At 45.6% G+C, this 21,997-nt stretch overlaps 1 protein-coding gene across 1 annotated transcript in view; it reads left to right on the plus strand.

Moving 5' to 3' along the window:
* Positions 1–833: 833 nt before the first annotated feature.
* Positions 834–21,997, plus strand: part of CCDC149 (coiled-coil domain containing 149) — a 36,964-nt gene continuing 15,800 nt past the window's right edge. Inside the window, exons 1-3 of the mRNA XM_058192999.1 lie at positions 834–987; positions 17,875–18,036; positions 18,873–18,911. Coding sequence (XP_058048982.1) covers positions 940–987; positions 17,875–18,036; positions 18,873–18,911 — 249 coding nt within the window. The 5' untranslated portion in view covers positions 834–939. The remainder of the gene's footprint in view (positions 988–17,874; positions 18,037–18,872; positions 18,912–21,997) is intronic.

Here is a 21,997-nt window from a genome sequence, read left to right on the forward strand (position 1 = left end):
TTTTATTTCCAACTTCCATTTTTATTCTCTAACCATTGATAAAATAATTCCCATATCTCATAATATCCAGTTGGTTCTTTCTCCTTAATGGCAGGCGTTAATCGGTTCATTTCTGCCCATTCCAATATTTCCCTAAATCGCATTCGCACCAGCCGGGATCTCATCACGTTTCCCATTTTGTGCAAATGCAATCTTCCCTTCCTTACTGTAGAAACTCCCACCTTGTTTTCCATCTCTGGACAGGAAGATCTCCACTTAACGACCATTCAAAAGGTGGGGCGGTAAGAAAGGCAGGTAAGTCCTCCACTTACAACCGTTCATTTAGTGACCATTCAAAGTGAATGCAAAAAAAAAAGGGTGCTCGGGCCCGTTTTTTTCCACACCGTTGCAGCATCCCCGAGGGAGGGCCGCGTGAGCAAAATTGAGAGGCTCGGCGTCCGGCTCACACTTACGACGGTCGCAGTGTCCCCGTGTGTGTTTGTATGTGTGTGTGTGTGTGTGTGTGTGTGTTGTAATCCCCTTTTGTGACTTTCTGACAATCCAAGTCCATGGGGGGGGAGCCAGATTCGCTCAGCGACCGTGTTACCGAGTTAACCGCTGCTGGGATTCGCTTAGTGACCCAAAAGGCGGCCAAGCTCACTTCTCCGACGTCTCGCTTAACGGCAGGAATCTGGGGGCAAGCTGATGGTTGGTCGTAAACCGAGGACTTCCCGGGGTGGGGGGGGAGAACGGCGCGGGGCGAAGCGGGGGTCGGACTAGACGACCTCGCAGGCCCCCTCCTTGCGCCGGGAAGGCGAGCCGGGAAGCCGCTTAGCGGGGCCTCGGGCGGCGGGGAGGCTTCACCGCCGGGGACCCGCCTCTCGAGCCGAGCCCAGCCGAGGAGGAGGAGGAGGCGGCGGCGGAGGAGCGGAGCGGCCGGGCGAGCGAGGCCGGGGAGCCATGAACGGCAGCCGCAGCGAGAGCGACTGGCAGGGGCTGGTGGGCGAGGTGAGGCCGCCGCTCGGCCCGCAGGCAGAGAAGGCGGAGAAGGCCGCGGGGAGGCCGCCCAGGATGCTAGCTAGGCCTCCATGCGAGCTCCGGCCCGGCCCGGCCCCGGGAATCCCCTGCGCGGCTGGAGGGAGGGAGGGAGGCTGGCTGGCTGGCTGTGAGGTTGGGAGGGGGGAGAAGAAGAAGAAGAGAAGGAGGAAAAGAGAGAAGGAGGAGGAAGAGGAAGGAGGAGGGAAGGAGCAGGAGAAAGAGAAGGAGAAGAGGGAGGAGGAGGCAGGAGAAAGAGGGAAGAGAAGAAGGATAGAGGAGGGAGGAGGAGGAAGGAGAAAGGGAGAAGGAGAAAGGGAGAAGGAGGAGGAGAGGAAGGAAAAGGGAAGGAGAAGTAGAAAGAGAGAGAAGGAAGGAGAAGAGAAGGAGAAAGGGAAGGAGAAAGAGAAGAGAAGGAGAAAGGGAAGGGAAGGAGAGAGAGAAGGAGAAAGAGAGAAGGAGAAAGGGAGAAGGAGGAGGAGAGGAAAGAGGAGGGAAGGAGAAGGAGAAAGAGAGGAGAAGGGAGAAGAGGGAGAAGGAGGAAAAAAGAAAGGAGAAAGGGAAGAGGAAGGAGGAAGGGAAGGGAAGGAGAAAGAGAAAGGGAGAAGGAGGAGGAGAGGAAGGAGGAAGGAAAAGGAAGGAGAAGGAGAAAGAGAGAGAACGAGAAGAGGGAGAAGGAGGAAAGAGAGAAGGAGGAGGAAGGAGAAGGAGAAGGAGAAGAGAAGGAGAAAGGAAAGGAAGGAGAAGAGAAGAGAAGGAGAAAGGGAAGGGAAGGAGGAGAAAGGGAGAAGGAGGAGGAGAGGAAGGAGGAAGGAAAGGAAGGAAGGAGAAGAGAGAGAGAGGAGAAGAGAGAAGGAGGAAAGAGAGAAGGAGGAGGAGAAGGAGGAGAGGAGAGAGAGAAGGAGAAGGAGGAAGGGAAGGAGAAGAGAAGGAAGGAGGAAGGAGAAGAGAGGAAGAGAGAAGAGAAGGAGAAGGAGGAGGAGAGGAAGAGGAGGAAGGAGAAGGAGAAAGAGGAGAAGGAGAAGAGGGAGAAGGAGGAAGAGAGGAGAAGAAGAGAGAGGAGAAAGGGAGAAGGAGAAAGGGAGAAGGAGAAGAGGAGAAGGAGGAAGAGGAAGGAGAAAGAGGAAGGAGGAAGGAGAAGAGAAGGAGAAGAGAGAAGGAAGGAGAGGAGAGGAAGGAGGAGAGGAAAGGAAGGAGAGAAGAGGAGAGGAGAAGGAGGAAGGAGGAAGGAGAAGGAGGAGGAAGAGGAGGAAGAGAAGGAGAAAGGAAGGGAAGGAGAGAAGGAAGAGAGGAGAAGAGAGGAAGGAGAAGGAGGAAGAGGAAGGAGAAGAGAGAGGAGAAAGGGAGGGAGGAGGAGGAAGGAAGGAGGAAGGGAAGGAGAAGAGAAGAGAGAGAAGGAGAAAGGGAGAAGGAGGAAAGAGAGAAGGAGGAGGAAGAGGAAGGAGGAGGAGGAGGAGAAGGAGAAGGAAGAGAGGAGGAGGAAGGAGAAGAGAGAGAAGGAGAAAGGGAGAAGGAGAAAGGGAGAAGGAGAAGAGGGAGAAGGAGGAAAAGAGGAAGGAGAAAGAGAGGGAGGAAGGGGAGGAAGGGAAGGGAAGGAGAAAGAGAAAGAGAGAGAAGGAGAAAGGGAGAAGGAGGAGGAGAGGAAGGAGGAAGGAAAAGAAAGGAGAAAGAGAGAGAAGGAGAAGAGGGAGAAGGAGGAAAGAGAGAAGGAGGAGGAAGAGGAAGGAGAGAGAAGGAGAAAGGAAGGAAGGAGAAGAGGAAGAAGGAGAAGGAGACGGAGAGAAAGGAGGAGGAGGAGGAGGAAGAGGGGGGGAAAAGGAGAAAGGACGGAAGAGCTAGAGAAAGAGAAGGAGAAAGAGAGAGGAGGAAGAGGAGCGCTCTGGTCCAAGCCCTTCCATGCCCTGCTCCCCAACCTCCAGGCCAACCCAACCGCCTCTTGGGTCCTTCCCCACCCAGCCTAGGAATCCGTCCCCCGGGGGGGGGGCATATTATTCCGCATGGTTTATCCCTGGGGTGGCACCTAGAGGGGAGCCCTTCGCCTTCCTTGCAGAGTTCCTTTCTTCGAAAGGAAACTAAAGTCAGTGAGAACGATGAGCCAGCGGAACGGCTTGCCACCAGAAGCTGTGAACGCTCCAACACTTTGGAGGTTTTTAAGAAGAGATTTGCCTGAAGCGGGATGATGATAAGGTCTCCTGCTTGAGCCAGGGGTTGGACTAGAAGACCTCCGAGGCTCCCTTCCAGCTCTGTTCTTCTGAATTCTTTACGCCTCCTTGGGAAATCGACGTGCCGTGTTGTGATTGTTCGGTAACAACTTCACAGCGTGTGCTTTCTGCTGAGTGGCTACCGACACTCACACAGTTGAACAATTATTGAATTGAACCTTTGTTTATCGCACCACCCGGGGGCTTAAAAACTAACCAAACAGGTTCTAAACAAACAAGACAAAAAAATTTTTTAAAAAAGGGCAACAGGAATCGAGACATAGCAAAACTTCCGTGTTGCTCCCAACGCTTGGGAATACAGGAATTCCTGGACTTACGACCAGAATTGGGTTGAAAGTTTCTGTTCTGCCAAGCGAGACGGTTGTTAAAGTGAACGCTGTGCCATTTGGCGACCTTTCTTGCCTCGGGTTGTTAAGTGAATCGCCGCCGTTGTGAAGTTAATAACAGGGTTGTTAAGCAAATCCAGCTTTCCCCGTGGAGGTTGCTTGTCAGAAGGTCGCAAAAGGGGGATCGCGTGACACACACCACGCACACGCACGCACAGCCCCGGGACACTGCGACCGTCATAAATACGAGTCCGTTGCCAAGCGTCCGAATTTTGATCAGAAATAATGACAAATGATCCTCACTCACTGTTTTCAGTGTCTTCGTCATTAAGTGTTGTAAAGAGAGACTACCTGTAATTGGGTCAAGTAAGTGGTGTGAACAGCCAAAGAAGGGACTGTGAAGGATGGGCGGTCTCCTCTTTTCCCCTCCCTTCCTTCCTTCCTTCTTTCCTTCCTTCCTTCCTTCCTTCCTTCCTTCCTTCCTTCCTGTTTTTCTCCCTTCCTTTCTCCCTCCCTCCTTCCTTCCCCTCTGCCTCCCTGCCTCCCTCCTTTCCTTCCTTCCTGTTTTTCTCCCTCTCTCCCTCTTCCTTCCTTCCTTCCTTCCTTCCTTTCCTTCCTTCCTTCTTTTCTCCCTCCTCCTTCCTTCCTTCCTTCCTTTCCTTCCTCCCTCCTCCTTCCTTCCTTCCTGTTTTCTCCTCCCTCCTTCCTTCTCCTTCCTCCTTCCTTCCTTCCTCCCTCCTTCCTTCCTTCCTTCCTTTTCCTTCCTTCCTTCTTCCTTCCTTCCTTCCTCTTCCTTCCTCCTCCTTTCTTCCTTCCTTCCTTCTTCCTTCCTTCCTTCCTTCTCTGCCTCCTCCTTCCTTCCTGTTTTCTCCTCTCTCCTCTTCCTTCCTTCCTTCCTCCTTCCTCCTTCCTTCCTTCTTCCTTCCTTCCTTCCTTCCTTCCTTCCTTCCTTCCTCCTTCCTTCCTTCCTTCCTCCTTCCTCCTTCCTTTCCTTCCTTCCTTCTTTTCTCCTCCTCCTCTTCCTTCCTTCCCCCTCTCTGTCCTTCCTCCTCCTCCTCCTCCTCCTTCCTTCCTTCCTTCCTTCCTTCCTTCCTTCTTCCTTCCTCCTTCCTTCCTTCCTCTGCCTCCCTGCCTCCCTCCTTCCTTCCTTCCTTTCCTTCCTCCTCCTTTCTTCCTTCCTTCCTTCCTCCCTCCTTTCTTCCTTCCTTCCTTCCTTCCTTCCTTCCTTCCTTCCTTCCTTCCCCTCTGCCTCCCTCCTTTCCTTCCTTCCTGTTTTTCTCCCTCCCTCCCTCTTCCTTCCTTCCTTCCCCTCTGCCTCCCTCCTTTCCTTCCTTCCTTCCTTCCTTCCTTCCTTCCTTCCTTCCTTCCCCTCTGCCTCCCTCCTTTCCTTCCTTCCTGTTTTTCTTCCTCCTCCTCCTTCCTTCCTTCCTCCTCCTCCTCCTCTTCCTTCCTTCTTCCTTCCTCCTTCCTTCCCTCTGCCTCCTCCTTCTTCCTCCCTCCTCTTCCTTCCTCTTCCTTCCTTCCTCTCCTTCCTCCTTCCTTCCTTCCTTCCTTCCTTCCTTCCTTCTTCCTTCCTTCCTTCCTTCTTTTCTCCTCCTCCTCCCTCCTTTCCTTCCTTCCTTCCTTCCTTCCTTCCTTCCTTCCTTCCTTCCTTCCCCTCTGCCTCCCTCCTTTCCTTCCTTCCTGTTTTTCTCCCTCTCTCCCTCTTCCTTCCTTCCTTCCCCTCTCCCTCCCTCCTTTCCTTCCTTCCCCTCTGCCTCCCTCCTTTCCTTCCTTCATGTTTTTCTCCCTCCCTCCTTTCCTTCCTTCCTTCCTTCCCTCTGCCTCCTCCTTCCTTCCTTCCTTCCTTCCTTCCCCTCTGCCTCCCTGCCTCCCTCCTTTCCTTCCTTCCTTCCTTCCTTCCTTCCTTCCTTCCTTCCTTCCTTCCTTCCCCTCTGCCTCCCTGCCTCCCTCCTTTCCTTCCTTCCTTCCTTCCTTCCTTCCTTCCTTCCTTCCCCTCTGCCTCCCTGCCTCCCTCCTTTCCTTCCTTCCTGTTTTTCTCCCTCCCTCCCTCTTCCTTCCTTCCTTCCTTCCTTCCTTCCTTCCTTCCTTCCTTCCTTCCTTCCTTCTTTTCTCCCTCCCTCCCTCCTTCCCTTTCCTTCCTTCCTGTTTTTCTCCCTCCCTCCCTCCTTTCCTTCCTTCCTTCCTTCCTTCCTTCCTTCCCCTCTGCCTCCCTCCTTTCCTTCCTTCCTGTTTTTCTCCCTCCCCCCCTCCTCCTTCCTCCCTTCCTTCCTTCCTTTCTCCCTCCTCCTTCCTTTCCTTCCTTCCTGTTTTTCTCCCTCCCTCCCTCTTTCTTCCTTCTTTCCTGTTTTTCTCGCTCCCTCCCTCCCTCCCTTCCTTCCTTCCCCTCTGCCTCCCTCCTTTCCTTCCTTCCTGTTTTTCTCCCTCCCTCCCTCCTTTCCTTCCTTCCTTTCTCCCTCCCTCCTTCCCTTTGCTTCCTTCCTGTTTTTCTCCCTCCCTCCCTCTTTCTTCCTTCCTTTCTTCCTGTTTTTCTCCCTCCCTCCCTCCTTCATTTTCTTTCCTTCCTTCCTTCCTTCCTTCATGCTTCTTCCTCCCTCCCTCCCTTTATGTTCCTTTCTTCTTTCCTTCCTTCCTTCCTTCCCTCCTTCATCTTCCTTTCCTCCTCCCTCCCTCCCTCCTTCTTCTTGTCCAGAAACGCTGTCCTTGAGATTTCTTTGCCTGGTTGTAGTTTCAGGCTTCCGGCCGCTGTTGGCTCTTAGGAAAATGTCACCCAAGGTTTGATCTGCAAGGAGCGACCTTCAGGTTAGAGCAAATAAATGTCCCCTTGCAACCAAGTGCTTGTGTTTGCACACTGTGTGTGTGCGCGTCCACGTATCCGTTTGGCCTAGCTAGGGTGTAATATTTAACCAACCTTCGCTTGGTATCTTAAGAGCTAAGCCGAGTCACACCCGGTTAGGATCTGGATTCAAAATCGCCAGGAGGTTCTAGACGTGGATAGAAACTAATCCAGATGTTGAGGCGACCAGGTGGTTGACGCATCCTGGAAAAACAGAACGCAACGCCAACTTTGTATTATCGCCAGAGAAACCATATGGTTGTACCCAGGCAATGCAGGTAGTCCTCGACTTACAACCACAATTGAGCCCAGAACGGAGACAGTTGTTAAGTGACAATTGCTTTACAACTTTTCTGGCAACGTTTGTGACGTGAATCACCATCATTAAGTGAATTTGGCTTCCCTGTTGACTTTGCTTGTCAGAAGGTCACAAAAGGGGATTCCCCCAGACACTGAGACCGTCATAACTATAAGTCAGTTGTCGAGCGTCCGAATTGTGACCTCGGGGAGGCGGAAAACGGTCGTAAGTGTGAAAGATAGTCACGTCCCCTTTTTCAGCGCCGTTGTAACTTCGAATGGTCACTAAACGAACTTGTAACTTGAGGACTACCTGTATTCTTTTTTTTATTTCTTGGTTTAACGTTTTTATCGAGTTGTAAGATAAAATAAGATGCAAAAAACAAAAGTAAATAGGAGAATGGTAGGGAGGAAGAGGGGGAAGAGAAGTGAGGAAAGATAGGAAAAAAGAAAGAAAAAGAAACATTGACTTCCAATTCTCTCTGTTGCACTAAGATAAGGCATTAATGTCAAATCACAACTTTTATGTTTTTTCATAGTAATATAAATTAGCCATTTCTATAAAGATCTGTCAATCTAATTGGTAAAACCCAAAATCCAAGTTTCATTCTTTTCCACTTCAAGCACAAAGTTCAGAAGCTGTGTCGTGTCCCACTCCTCCTCTGACGGCCGGGTCGGGGAAGTCCGTATCAAGCGTGGCCGCGAAGCCTCTGCAGCTTTGCCAAAGTCCTGTCAGAGTCCTCAGGGCAGGCAGGAGACCAGGATGTGACTTCAGCAATCCAAATTAGACTTTGCCTGACTCAGAGAATGCCAGAAAGCAGATCCTTTATATAGGCCATGGGGTGTGGCTCCATGACTCAGCACTTATCCAGGCCTGCCCCTCCCTTCCTTTTGCTGACGTCGCCTCTCCATTCTCCGGAAGCGGGGATCTATCCATTGCATCGTTTCGTCCCCAGCTGCCGGTAATCTCAGCTCGTGACTGGCTTCAGATGCACATGCTATCGGAGGGAGGTTTCTTTGCTCGGTTTGTCCGGGCATGGTGCCAGGGCTGGGGGCTGGAGGCATGCCAGGACATTCTTCAGCACTATCAGTCTCTGGCTGAGATAGCAGGAGATGAGAGGGGCCCGGCTGCGGGGAGGCGGGGGGGGTGAGCGAGGCACAACAAGCAGTTTCCATGTGAAAACAAAAGCACTCTTTCATCAAAATAGTCAATTTTGCCATTTGGAATTTGGAGTCGGAAGGGACCTTGGAGGTCTTCTAGTCCAACCCCCTGCTTAGGCAGGAAACCCTACACCATTTCAGACAAATTGTTATCTGCTTAAAAATTTCCAGTGTTGGAGCATTCACAACTTCTGCAGGCAAGTCGTTCCACTGATTAATTGTTCTAACTGTCAGGAAATTCCTCCTTAGTTCTAAGTTGCTTCTCTCCTTGATTAGTTTCCACCCATTGCTTCTTGTTCTACCCTCAGGTGCTCTGGAGAATAGCTTGACTCCCTCTTCTGTGGGGCAACTCCTGAGATATTGGAGCACTGCTATTATGTCTCCCCTAGTCCTTCTTTTCATTAAACTAGACATACCCAGGCGCATACAAGCCATCCAGCTGGTCTTTACGTGCACTGGAGCACCGGAAACCCAAAGACCAGCTGGCTAGCGCACGCATGCCTGTTTTTTGGCTATTTTCCGGCGTTTTCATTTTGTTAGATAGCGCCCAATGTTGAAGTCTGTCAAGATCCTTCTGTATCTTGAGCCTCTCTTCCGGAGTGTTGGCTATTCCTGACAGCTTGGTTTCGTCTGCAAATTTGATGAGTTCCCCATCTATCCCCTCGTCCAAGTCATTGACGAAGATGTCAGAATATATGACAGATGACATATGATGAATATATCATTGATGAACATCTCAGCCAACTCCATCAACTTCTGCAACCGTTTTTCCATGCTAGGAATCGAAATGTCTCTCCATTTTTGCCCATACAATAGTCTTGTTGCTATCAACATAACAAAGTTCCGAATTTTTTTCTCCAGTTCTTTTTCCACTAAGCCCGAAAGAGAAAAAAAATCTGATTTCGTCTTTATCTCCGTTTTCAAAATTTTCTGTATTAAAATAGGAATCATATTCCAATTTTTCTTTTTTTTTTGCTTTATTACATGTCCACCTTAGATGATTTAAAAAGTCCCTTCTTTCGTTTTACGCTTCCAACATTCATTTGACAGGCCCTTATTCTACCTGTATTCTTAAAATTGACTGAAGGGAGGATTTGCCTTCTCACATTTAATTAATTCTTTAGCCTATCTTATTTTTTGGGTGGGGGGTTCCATTTTGAGTTAATGCCTAATGCCAGCTTGGATCATTCTAGACTATTGTGGCTTCAGGATGGAGAATATATATATATTGCTGCCTAGAAGCACGAAGCTGAAGCCTGAAGATGACGAATGAGACTTTGTCGAAACGTCACCAAGACACTTCCAATTTTACGTGGGAGAAAACCCGAATAACCAAAGACCTACATATATATGTATATGTATATGTATATGTATATTTATATGTATATATTGTTCCCAACAAGATGGCAGTATTTAGCTGATCCTGGCTGGTTTTGAAAAACAAAGAATTGGAGCTGAGCAGTTATTGAATGGGAGACCACCAAAAGATCGCAGAGCAGTAGCTTAAACTGGGAACATTATAGAAATGCTGGATAAACCATATGGCTGCCCTGAGTAAAGAAAATTGGGATGAAATTCTAACGGTAAATTAAAAATAAATAGCAAAGACAACTCTGAATCATTTTCATCCATTACCGAGATAACAATATAATGATAGCAGAGTTGAAAGGGACCTTGGAGGTCTTCTAGTCCAACCCCCTGCTTAGGCAGGAAACCCTATACCATCTCAGACAAATGGTTATCCAGGCTCTTCTTATAAACCTCCAGTGTTGGAGCATTCACAACTTCTGGTGGCAAGTTGTTCCGTTGGTTAATTGTTCTCACTGTCTGGAAATTCCTCCTTAGTTCCAGGTTGCTTCTCTCCTTGATTAGCTTCCACCCATTGCTTCTTGTCCTGCCCTCAGGTGCTTTGGAGAATAGTTTGACTCCCTCTTCTTTGGGGCAGCCCCTCAAATATTGGAAGACTGCTATCGTGTTTCCCCTAGTCCTTCTTTTCATTAAACCTTCTTTTCATACCCAATTCCTGCAACGGTTCGTCGTATGTTTTAGCCTCTTAGGCCCTTAATCATCTTGGTTGCTTTTCTGTGCACTTTATTGTTAGAGTCCTGATGTTTCTATATAATAATACGAGCAAGACTATTTGGTAGCTTTCTGCATGTATGATCAACACAAAGTGATGTATGGTATTCAACGTTATTGTAATATTAAGAGTTTTGAAAGCACCGTATTTCGTTGATGGCTTTTAACTGTACCAGGTGCGAAGCTGTCGTGTCCCACTCCTCCGCTGACGGCCGGGTCAGGGAAATCCGAATCAGGCGTGCCTCTGCAGCTCTGCCAAAGTCCTAGCAAAGTCCTCAGGGCAGGCAGGAGATCAGAAAGTGACTTCAGCAAGATATGTTTAGACTTTGCCTGACTCAGAGAATGCCAGAAAGCAGGTCCTTTATATAGGCCATGGGGTGTGGCTCCATGACTCAGCACTTATCCAGGCCTGCCCCTCCCTTCCTTCTGTTGCCTCCGCCTATCAAGTCTTCTGACGCGAGGGTCACTCCAGTCGGCAGCTGTTGGCAATTGACCTCCCTCAGGCTCACATGCTGTGGAGGAGGGGGAGGGGTCTAGTTGCTCCGTTTGCCTGGGCATGGAGCCAGAGCTGGGGGCTGGAGATACTTCCTCCTCTTCAGCCTGTCTGGGCATGGAGCCAGGGCTGGGGCCGGGAGGCATACTAGAACATTCCTCCGTGTTCGGAAGCAGATAAGAAGGCCCCGGCTGTGGTGAGATTGGGCGAGACACAACAGAAGCATCAAGAGATGGGATGGCTTAGGACAGTGATGGCAAACTTTCTCGGCACTCGCGCGGAAACATCGCCCACTCATCAGGGCCGCGCTCCGGAAAAGCCCAACTTCCGGGTTCTAGCGTGCATGCCGCCTGACCCATCAGCTGGCTGCTGTGCGTGCGCATACTGCTTTTCAGCCCTGCCGCGTGGACATAGGACAGCTGATCCTTGCGCACACATGCGCACCAGAAACACAGAAGACAAACAGGCAATGCCGCCTGTGCCAGGTGACATGGCTTCGTGTGCCACTTTGGGCACGCGTGGCGTAGGTTCACCATCCTGGGCTTAGGAAGTCAGGGAAAACGGACTTATTTATTTATTTATTTATTTGATTTTTATTTGATTTGGACTGACTGAAAAATTGCTTTCATTTAAAGACCGGCAAAGCTTTTTCCAGTCTTCATTTCTGATGTTTAAATTGACATGCAGTGTGTATTTTAATAGGGCAGGCTCTATGAGATTATTCCTTTGTAAACTGGCTTTAAAACCATTTGCGTTTCAGAATTAAGGAGGTCTAAACAGGTTTATCGATAAAAATAGCTCGGCAGAAGTAATTACCATCTGATACAGAAAGAAAACAGACAGTAGTCCACTGTCTCGTTATGAAAACGGGCATAAGTCTCTTTTTTCAATGCTGTTGTAACTTGGAACAGACGCTAAACAAATTTCTGGAAGTTGAGAACTACCTGTGTTCTGTCCAGCAGGAATACTTCCCTCGTAGAATAGAATAGAATAGAATAGAATAGAATAGAATAGAATAGAATAGAATAGAATAGAACAGGAAGAGGAAGAGGAAGAGGAAGAGGAAGAGGAAGAGGAAGAAGAAGGAATAGAACAGAACGGAACAGAACAGAATAGAATAGAATAGAATAAGAAGTAGTAGAATGAAAGAGGAAGAGGAAGAAGAAGGAATAGAATAGAACAGAACAGAACAGAACAGAATAGAATAGAATAGAATAGAAGAAGAAGAGGAAGAAGAAGGAATAGAACAGAACAGAATAGAATAAAATAGAATAGAATAGAATAGAAGAAGAAGTAGTAGAATGAAAGAGGAAGAGGAAGAAGAAGGAATAGAATAGAATAGAATAGAATAGAATAGAATAGAATAGGAGTAGAGTAGAGTAGAGTAGAGTAGAGTAGAGTAGAGTAGAGTAGAGTAGAGTAATAAAATAAAATAAAATAAAATAATAAAATAGTAAAGTAAAATATAAAATAAATAAATGTTAAAAGATAAGATAATATAATATAAATAAATAATAAAATAAAATAATAAATACAATTTAATATAAAAATATAAAATAAAGTAAAAAATAAAATAAAATAAAATATGAAATAAAATAAAATTTAAAGTAAAATATAACATAAAAATAATATAAAAGATAAAAAAAGATAACTATCAAATAAAATAATAGAGTAAAAAAATAAAATATCAAATCAAATCAAATCACATGATCAAAATTCGGATTCTTGGCAACTGACTCACATTTGCGATGGCCGCAGCGTCTTGGGGTCACGTGATCCCCTTTTGTGACCTTCGGATGAGCAAAGTTAAGAGGGAGAGCCAGATTCGCTTAACAACCAACTTCCTAATTTAACAACTGCAGTGGTGATTCACTTAAGAACCGAGGGGGAAATGAGAACATGCATATTTATGAAAGCAATTGACACCCGAAACTTCTCAGATTACGGCCGAAATAAACATGTTCCTGATCTTCGGTGTTTTATCTTTCATTACTTGATTCACTTAACGACTCTGTTACTAATTTAACACAGTGATTCACTTAACAACGGTGGCAAGAAAAATGGGGCAAAACTCAACAAATGTCTCACTTCACAACATAAATTTTGAGCTCCATTGTGGTCGTAAGTCAAGGACTTACCTGTTTAGGTCTTCTTGGAATACAAATAACGAGGGAGACTGAGCATGTGCTGGGTTAATCATTAGATTGCAGATTGCATCCTGCTGTAGAAGCTGCCCATTAAAAATCGGGATTGTACAAATCTTTGTAGAGATGATTCATAGTGAGAAATAGGAATCTACTTTTCCCCTGAAGCTGTATCTCGTAACCGGTTGTACTCTCACCTTGCTTTTTAAGAGTGAATTAAACAGTTCCTGCTGCTTTGCTTGGCTGGTCTTTGCCGGGAAAGGTTTGGTGAGGTTTTGCTGAAAAAGACACCATTTATTTATTTATTTATTTATTTATTTATTTATTTATTTATTTATTTATTTATTTATTTTTGTCACAATAATATATGTAAGTATCATACAGAAAGGTTATATATTATATAAAGGTATAAACATATATATATATATATATATATGAAGAAGAAAAGAAAAACAATAGGACAGGAACGGTAGGCACGTTTGTGCGCTTATGCACGCCCCTTATGGTTCTCTTAGGAATGGGGTGAGGTCAATAGTAGAAAGTTTTTGGTTAAAGCTTTTAGGATTATGAGAAGAGACCACAGAGTCAGGTAAAGTATTCCAAGCACTGATGATTCTGTTACAGAAGTCATATTTTCTGCAATCTAGATTAAAGCGGTTGACATTAAGTTTAAATCTATTAGTTGCTCTAGTATTATTGCAATTAAAGCTGAAGTATTCTTTAACTGGAAGGACATTACAATAGATGATTTTGTGAGTTAAACTTAGGTCTTGTCGAAGGCGACGGAGTTCCAAGTTTTCTAAGCCTAGGATTTCAAGTCTGGTGGGATAGAGTATTCTATTGTTTTCAGAGGAATGAAGAACTCTTTTTGTAAAATATTTCTGGACACGTTCAATTGTATTGATGTCAGAGATGTGGTGAGGGTTCCAAACACTTGGCCTGCTCCGAGATCTCTCTGCCCTAAACTTTGGCAAATGATGGATGCATCATTTAACTTCCTCTGGCTTATCCTTGCCTAAGATTGAAGAGAGTTACGTAACCATGTGGGATTAATTTCTGAGTGGATTTTGAAGTACCTCTGCTTCGACAAAGGGAATCCTATTACCTACAGTCTGATTTTTTTTAAAAAAAGAACAATATGCATTTATTAAAGATCTTAAATGTAGTGATAACAGCAGACATGAATTAAATAAAAAGAAAGAGAGAAAAAGAATAAAACGTACAAAGAAAGAAAACAAAAGAAAGAAAATAGTAATAAAAGAATAAATAGGAACAAGGATTATTTTTCCCCTCGACACCTGAAGCAGTAAAAAAGGAGGAGGAGGAGGAGGAGGAAGGAGTTTTATTGCCTTTAAAATAATGACAAAAAAGGAAAAAAGCAAAACACTAAAATAATTATGATAGATAATACCTTGTTAAAGAATATGTAAAAATACATAAAGGGTGCTTTTTAAAAAATAAGCTAAAAACAGTAACAAAGGTAAAAAAAGCATAATGTATTATTTTAGCACTAAATAATTACAATTCTCTCTGTAGCTTATCTAATGCCAGTTGAAGTGAGGTTAGTGAACGCGTGGATCTTTCAAAGATCCCCGCTGCAGTTGTGATTAATCCTTTCATCTCTTAGCACTTGCTAGTCACCCTGGATTCTACCATCACAAGGAGCAGCCATCCAGAGCATAAGTAGGCGATCTCCTGTCCTCTCCTTATCGGGAGAGGTTCTGAAGAACCAGTTTACTCACTGGTTCTTTGCTCTTTGCTGTAGTTGTCATTTCTACTCTCCATGGAATCATGTGTCTCTGTGAAGAGGAGGGACAGGTGCCTCCCCCATAAGTCACCTGCAATTGGATTCAGGAGTAAACTCACCTTGTATTAGCAGAGAGTGACCTCATCAGATGTTGAAGACAAGGAAAGAAATCCCGGGTCAGACAGGAGAGCTCCGCCTCCCCTGACCTCATAGGGTGCCCCTCTTTGGTTCACCGCCCCTACTGGGCGGCTTTGGCTCCTCTCGGAGCCCACAAACAGGGAGAGCTCAGCACAGGGAACGCAGAGACCCGTTCCCTGTGTCTGATATCACCGTGACATCAACCGGAAGGCCAAGAATGCAATTGCATTCAGGAGTAAACTCACCTTGTATTAGCAGAGGGTGACCTCATCAGATGTTGAAGACAAGGAAAGAAATCCCGGGTCAGACAGGAGAGCTGCGCCTCTCCTCGACCTCATAGGGTGCCTCTCTTTGGTTCACCGCCCCTACTGGGCGGCTTTGGCTCCTCGGAGCCCACAAACAGGAGAGCTCAGCACAGGGAACGCAGAGACCCGTTCCCTGTGTCTGATATCACCGTGACATCAACCGGAAGGCCAAGAATGCAATTGCATTCAGGAGTAAACTCACCTTGTATTAGCAGAGGGTGACCTCATCAGATGTTGAAGACAAGGAAAGAAATCCCGGGTCAGACAGGAGAGCTGCGCCTCTCCTCGACCTCATAGGGTGCCTCTCTTTGGTTCACCGCCCCTACTGGGCGGCTTTGGCTCCTCTCGGAGCCCACAAACAGGGAGAGCTCAGCACAGGGAACGCGGAGACCCGTTCCCTGTGTCTGATATCACCGTGACATCAACCGGAAGGCCAAGAATGCAATTGCATTCAGGAGTAAACTCACCTTGTATTAGCAGAGGGTGACCTCATCAGATGTTGAAGACAAGGAGAGAAAGGCAGAGGTTACCCCCTCCCCCGCCAGAAACTGAATTTTTATTGAGACGGTTAAAAAAAAAAAAGAATTTACCAGTTCATTGCTCAAAGCTGTCTCAAAAGAGGGTGAATGAAGATTGAGACAGCCGCAGACCAAGGTGATTGTGCAGTGAGACAGAAGAAGTTGTAATCTCAAAAAGAGAAAGAAAAACGAGGTGTAATTTTTGTCCCTTCTGTTCCGTTGGAAACCCGAAGGACAATGGAAAACAAAAAACCTTAACATCAGAAAAGAGACCGATGAAACAGATTTCAATCAGGAGCAATAAGATAGTTGCAGGCAAACCCAGGGCAAATATATTTAGGGAAAAAAAATAAACCTGACTGGAGGCAAGCAAATTGCATTTCTGTCGAGAGAGCTGCTCGGAGACTGAGCTCAAGGAAGAAACGAGAAAGAATCGTGCAAATGGGAAGATTTGGGGATGAGTGTTTGCAGATAAAGAAGAAAAAAAAGGCAATGACTCTAGATGAGAGTTTAAAGATTTTTCCCGTGAAAAGACCACACAAGAGTTCTCCTTGGCCAAGACGAATCGGTGAGAAACCTTGAATAAATGAAGAGACAGATTAGCCCTCCAAGTGAGAATGTTTTAGGCCATTTTATTTATTTATTTGTATCCTGCCTTTATCTATTTTTTTTTTCAAAATAATTTGAGGCGGCAAACAAATCCAGCACACCTTCCTGCCCCTAACAACAATCCTGTGAGGTGGATTGGGCTGAGAGAGAGAGAGAGAGAGAGAGAGAGAGAGAGAGAACGACTGGCCCAAGTTCACCCAGCTGGCTTCCATGCCCAAAGTGGGACTAGAACTCCCAGTCTCCTGGCAATTGAGCCAAAGCCACCCAGCCGCCTTTTGTGCCTAAAGCAGGACTAGAACTCCCAGTCTCATGATGATTGGCCCAAGTCATCCAATTGCCTTTCATGCTTAAGGCGGGACAAGAACTCACCATCTCCTGGTGATTGACTCAAAGTCACCCAACTGGCTTTCATGCCGAAGGTGGGACTAGAACTCATGGCCTCCTGGTTCCTAGATCAAACTGGCTGAGATTTTTCTCACCAAAAGCTCGATTTTGAGCCGTGGCAGTTTTGAGAAAACAAAAAAGTAAGGAAATCTAAACAACAGTTGGAAATAATGTGAATTTACCCATGTTGTACATCGTCTTTTAAATTCAATCGACAATTAGAGTTGGAAGGGACCTTGGAGGTCTTCTAGTCCAACCCCCTGCTCAAGCAGGAGACCCTATACCATATCAGGCAAGTGGCTGTCCATTCTCTCCTTAAAAACCTGCCGTCTTCTTGTTTTATATTACCAAGATTGTCCTTGGAAGTATCCAGCTTGGTGAAATATGAACTTCATCAATGCAGTCCAGGATGTGAAATCACATTTGTGTGTGTGTGTGTGTGTGTGTGTGTGTGTGTGTGTGTGTGTGTGTGTGTAAATTATTCATGCATATCATTACTATTTAAGCTTCAAACGTCCTTTCACAGGTTTGTTATAAGATTGTGTTTCCAGGTTTTTGTTTTAAATGAGAGTTAAAAAACTATTCTCAAAGTGTGGCTCCAGCTATATCGAGGGAAGTGCCAAGATACCAAGTTGAGAACGTTGATGGCAGGTTTTCAATATTGGTGTAAATGAAATTAATCCAAGCTACAGACATTTGGGGTTAACATTAGCCTGAGTTTTAGTTGGGGCTGTTGTGACCCAGGCCCAAGTAGGTAGTAGTAGACACAATCAGTTCAAAAACAAACAGACTATTAGAACAGCTGGGAATTAATTCATTCTCATTGTCCAAACAATGTCTCATGTCTCATTGTCCAAACTAAATCAAAACAAATTATTCATAACACAATTCTTCAGGCTTATCACCAACCTTGGTCTAATTAGGCAAACTGCCAAAGGCTTTTCTTGGCAAAAGTTCAAAAGCAGAAGACGCTGACAAGAAATAAATGCAGCAAAACAAGGAGCAAGTCTATCAACGTTGTTTTCCGACAAAGAGCCCAAAAGCCATTGTTGGTCTTTAAGCCTTATGGGAGGGGCCAATCATCTCTTGGCCCTACTCCCGAGTTGTCCTCTTTGCTTGAGCTGCTCTTGCCTTCTGGCAGCTCTTCTCATGCGTGCATTAGGAACAGGCTCCTCCTGTTCCTCTGCCTCTGGAGGCTCCGGAGTCTGCACATCACTCCCTGATGGCCCTGGCCCACTTCTGCCTCCGACGCAGAGCCCTCATCCGGGCCTTCCCCAGCCTCCAGGACTGGCCCATGTTCTTCCTCAACCTCATCGCTATCCGACTCCGTTGCCAGATCTGCAGGTTGCTGGCGGACTACAACAGGGGCTCCCCAGGGCTGGGGAGTCCAATAGTTCTTTTTTTTTTTTTTTTTTGAAAAAAAGCATCTTTGAGACAATCATGACCTGGATGATTGAGAATCTCCAGAGACATTGACTCAAATTTTAATTTTGGAAAGCACTCCCGAGTATTTTCTTTCTTCTTTACATAGCAATGTTTCTGAATATTCATTTTACTTTGTAAGGCGCAAGTACTAAAGTTTTGCCTTGGTTTTCTTGTAGTACCTGGTGTGTAAACGGAAACTGGAGAGCAAGAAGGAAGCGCTCCTCATTCTCTCGAAGGAACTTGATTCGTGTCAGCAGGAAAGAGACCAGTACAAGCTTATGGCTAACCAACTACGGGAAAAGCACCAATCGCTAAAAAAGAAATACCAAGAACTAATTGTATGTAGCCGGTTTGAAAATTTGGATAGGATAAAACCTTTTTCCTTCTGGTAATGCAATCATCTTCATTGAATGACCCTACAATCCCTTGCGGGGTGGAGTCTGGGCAACTGAATGGAGTTTACTGTAAAAAATGGTGTTTACTGGCCGGATGCCCTTCCCTGTTGCCAATGCAGAGTTTTGTTCGGCAGATACATTCTCAGTGTGCCCAGAAAGAGAAATATCTGCCTCTACCTAGGATCGAACTCACAGCCTCCCAATTGTGAGGCGAGAGCTCCACCTCTAGGCCCCAGTGCACCGCTCCTTCCTTCCGTTAATGCGGAGTTTTGTTAATGCAATAAGCGAGGTTCAGTAGTCCACTGACATCTTTTAAATTCTGATTTTCTCAAAATCGTTCACATTATTATTCATATTAATAACATTATGCAAACTTTGAACAGGCTTAGAGCAGAAAGGATCTTCGGACCTTTCGCCGTGAGCTGAAAACACACTTATTTATTCAAGCGGGATTGGCCTAATATTTTTAAATTTTTAACTGGGGTTTTATCATTTTAGGGTTTGAAATTTTAAATTTTAAATTTTTAATATTGGCCATTTTTTCTAATTGGCTCGGTTTTAAATTGTTGTTTTAATTGTATATTTTTTATATTTTTTACCTTTTGGCTGTACACCGCCCTGAGTCCCTCGGGAGAAGGGCGGTATAAAAATTTAATAAATAAATAAATAAATAAATAAAATAATGCTTAAGTTCCAGGATACAATACTTGGCTAAAGGCACAAATTAGAGTTTCTTTCTTCTAACTTATTTTCCTGTCCTTTTTTTTTTTTTTTTAAAGGATGGCGATCCGTCTCTTCCTCCGGAGAAAAGAAAACAGGTAGGTTTTATTTCTGACTAATATAACTGACATTTCCAGGTCAGAAATCCCTTCAGGGAAGATAGATCCGGGGTGGGGCTGCTGGGGGTTCGGGAGAACCTCTAGCTAAGATTCTGTGCAGTTCAGAGAACCCCCAAATCCCACACCTGGCTGGCCCTGCCCACGCATCCCCTCCCCTCTCAGGAATCCCCACACGGCCCGTTTTGGATGCAGATAAGTGCAGGGCACGCACGGAAGCTCGGAGAGGGCGAAAAATGGGCCTACCAGAAGTTCGGGAAACGGCCTCCAGAGGGCCTCCAGAGCCTGTTGAGGCCGTTTTTGGCCTCCCGGAGGCTTGAGAAAAGCATCCGGAGTCCGGGAAGGGCAAAAACAACCCCCACAACCATGGTACAGGTGGCCAACTAAGCCACACCCACCCAGCAACCAGGCAGAAAACCCCTTGCTAAAATTTTTGAAGCCCATCCCCGGAGAGATCCATGTTGAATTGCTTTGATTGCAACGTGGCACCCAGATAAATACCTGGGTTTATTCTGTGTGTTTCATGTTCTGTTTTGCAGTAGGGTACCCCAATAATTCCACCCCCACCACCACCCCCGCTTGCCGGTAATAAGGGACTTATGTACAATCCCTTTTTTAAGTACAGGCAGACCTCGGCTTAACGACCACAATTGAGTCCAGAGTTGCTGTTGTTAGGCGAGACGTTCCTTGAGTGAGCTTTGCTCCCTTTTGCGACCTTTCTTGTCCCGGTTGTTAAGTGAATCGCTGCAGCTTTCACACCGTTGTGAACCACATCTGGCTTCCACAGCTGCTAAGTGAATGCCTGCAATTCTCAAGTTAGTAACAAGGTTGTTAAATGGATCTGGCTTCCCCATCGACTTCGCTTGCCGGAAGGTCGCAAAAGAGGATCGCGTGACCCTGGGACACTGCAACTTAACTTTACGAAGTTTTCTCTCTGGTAACGCTGTACTCCAAACTAGGGCATATCAAACCTTTGCCAGACCTATACTTGATTACTGCTTACCTGCCTGGAACCCTCACTGTTACATTACATTATTTATTTATTTATTTATTTATTTATTAAATTTTTATACCGCCCTTCTCCCAAAGGACTCAGGGCGGTGTACAACCAAGGGTAAAAGACAAAATATATACAATTAAGATAACAATTAAAACAGCAAATTACAAAGGCTGATAGTTAAAAATTAGATTTAAAATTTTTAAATAGTAAGAAAACCCAATTAAAATCCAACACTAGTTATGCCAGTCCCGCTTCAATGAATAAATGTGTTTTGAGCTCACGACGGAAGGTCCGAAGATCAGGCACTTGACGCAGGCCAGGGGGAAGTTCATTCCAGAGCATCACTGCCCCCACAGAGAAGGCCCTACTCCTGGGGGCCGCCAGCCGACACTGTTTGGCGGACGGCACCCTGAGGAGACCCTCTCTGTGAGAGCGTATGGGTCGGTGGGAGGCAAAGGGTAACAGCAGGCGGTCTCGTAAGTACCCGGGTCCTAAACCATGTAAGTACCCGGGTCCTAAGACATTAGAGAGGGTCCAGAGATATTTTACTAGAAGATTACTCAAATCTTCCGCTCGAAATAAAATTCCCTATACTATCAGGCTTGAAATCTTAGGTCTAGAAAGCCTCGAACTACGCCGTCTACGTTTCGACCTGTGCTTAGTTCATAAGATTATTTACCAAAACGTCCTACCTGTAAATGAGTACTTTAATTTCAACCGTAATAACACAAGGGCCGTCAATAGATTTGAACTCAATGTAATTTGCTCTAATCTTAATTTTAGGAAATACGACTTTTGCAATAGAGTAGTAAATGTCTGGAACACTTTACCTGATCCTGTTTTTAGTCTGTCTAATTCCCATACCTTTTTTTTTTTTTTTACATTTATATCCCGCCCTTCTCCGAAGATTCAGGGCGGCTTACAGTGTATAAGGCAATAGTCTCATTCTATTTGTATATTTACAAAGTCAACTTATTGCCCCCCCAACAATCTGGGTCCTCATTTTACCTACGTTATAAAGGATGGAAGGCTGAGTCAACCTTGGGCCTGGTGGGACTTGAACCTGCCATAATTGCAGGCAGCTGTGTTTAATAACAGGCTATCTTACAGCCTGAGCCACACCGCGGCCCTTTTACCTTAAACTGTCTACCGTGGACCTTTCATGCTTCTTAAGAGGTCCCTAAGGGGGCGTGCATAAGCGCACCAGCGTGCCTACCGTCCCTGTCCTACCGTCCCCAATTATACGTAATCATTCTACGTGTTTTATGGCTATGTTTTGCCAACCGTCATAAATATGAGTCAGTTGCCAAGCATCCAAATTCTGATCACGTGACCACCGGGATGCCGCCACGGTCGTAAGTGTGAAAAATCACTTTTTCCAGCGTCGTCGTAACCTTATAAACGGTCACTAAGTTAACTTAGTGGGCCTCTGGTGGCGCAACAGGCTAATGCAGCCTATTATTAACAGCAACTGCTTGCAATATTGCAGGTTCAAGTCCCACCAGGCCCAAGGTTGACTCAGCCTTCCATCCTTTATAAGGTAGGTAAAATGAGGACCCAGATTGTTGGGGGGCAATAAGTTGACTTTGTATATAATATACAAATGGATGTAGACTATTGCTTGACACAGTGTAAGCCGCCCTGAGTCTTCGGAGAAAGGCGGGATATAAATGCAAAGAAAAAAAAAAACCTGTTGTAAGTTGTGGACTACCTGCCTCTAAGATCAGGCGTGATAAACATGAGCAAATCCAGCCAGGTTTAGGATGCTGACAAGTATTTTGTAATTTGTAATATTTTATTCAGAAAGATTGTCAGAAATAGCTTGGTAACCTTTCCCAGCGGAGCTCGGAGAGGAAATAAATGGTAATGACATTTTTGTTCCCCACTGTATTTTGTTACTGCTTTTCTTTGGGGTTCCCCCATAACCCCCTTCCATCCCAGCTTACAAATGGTCTGACGGTGATTCTGTCTCCCGCAGACATTTTTCGGGTTTTCTGATTATTTTGTACGCATATTTCTTTTTTTTTTTCCAACCCCTTAGCTATCTTTCTTTGCCCTTTAAAACTCA

The sequence above is a fragment of the Ahaetulla prasina genome, chromosome 8, assembly GCF_028640845.1.
Source record: "Ahaetulla prasina isolate Xishuangbanna chromosome 8, ASM2864084v1, whole genome shotgun sequence".
Taxonomy (NCBI): Eukaryota; Metazoa; Chordata; class Lepidosauria; order Squamata; family Colubridae; genus Ahaetulla; species Ahaetulla prasina.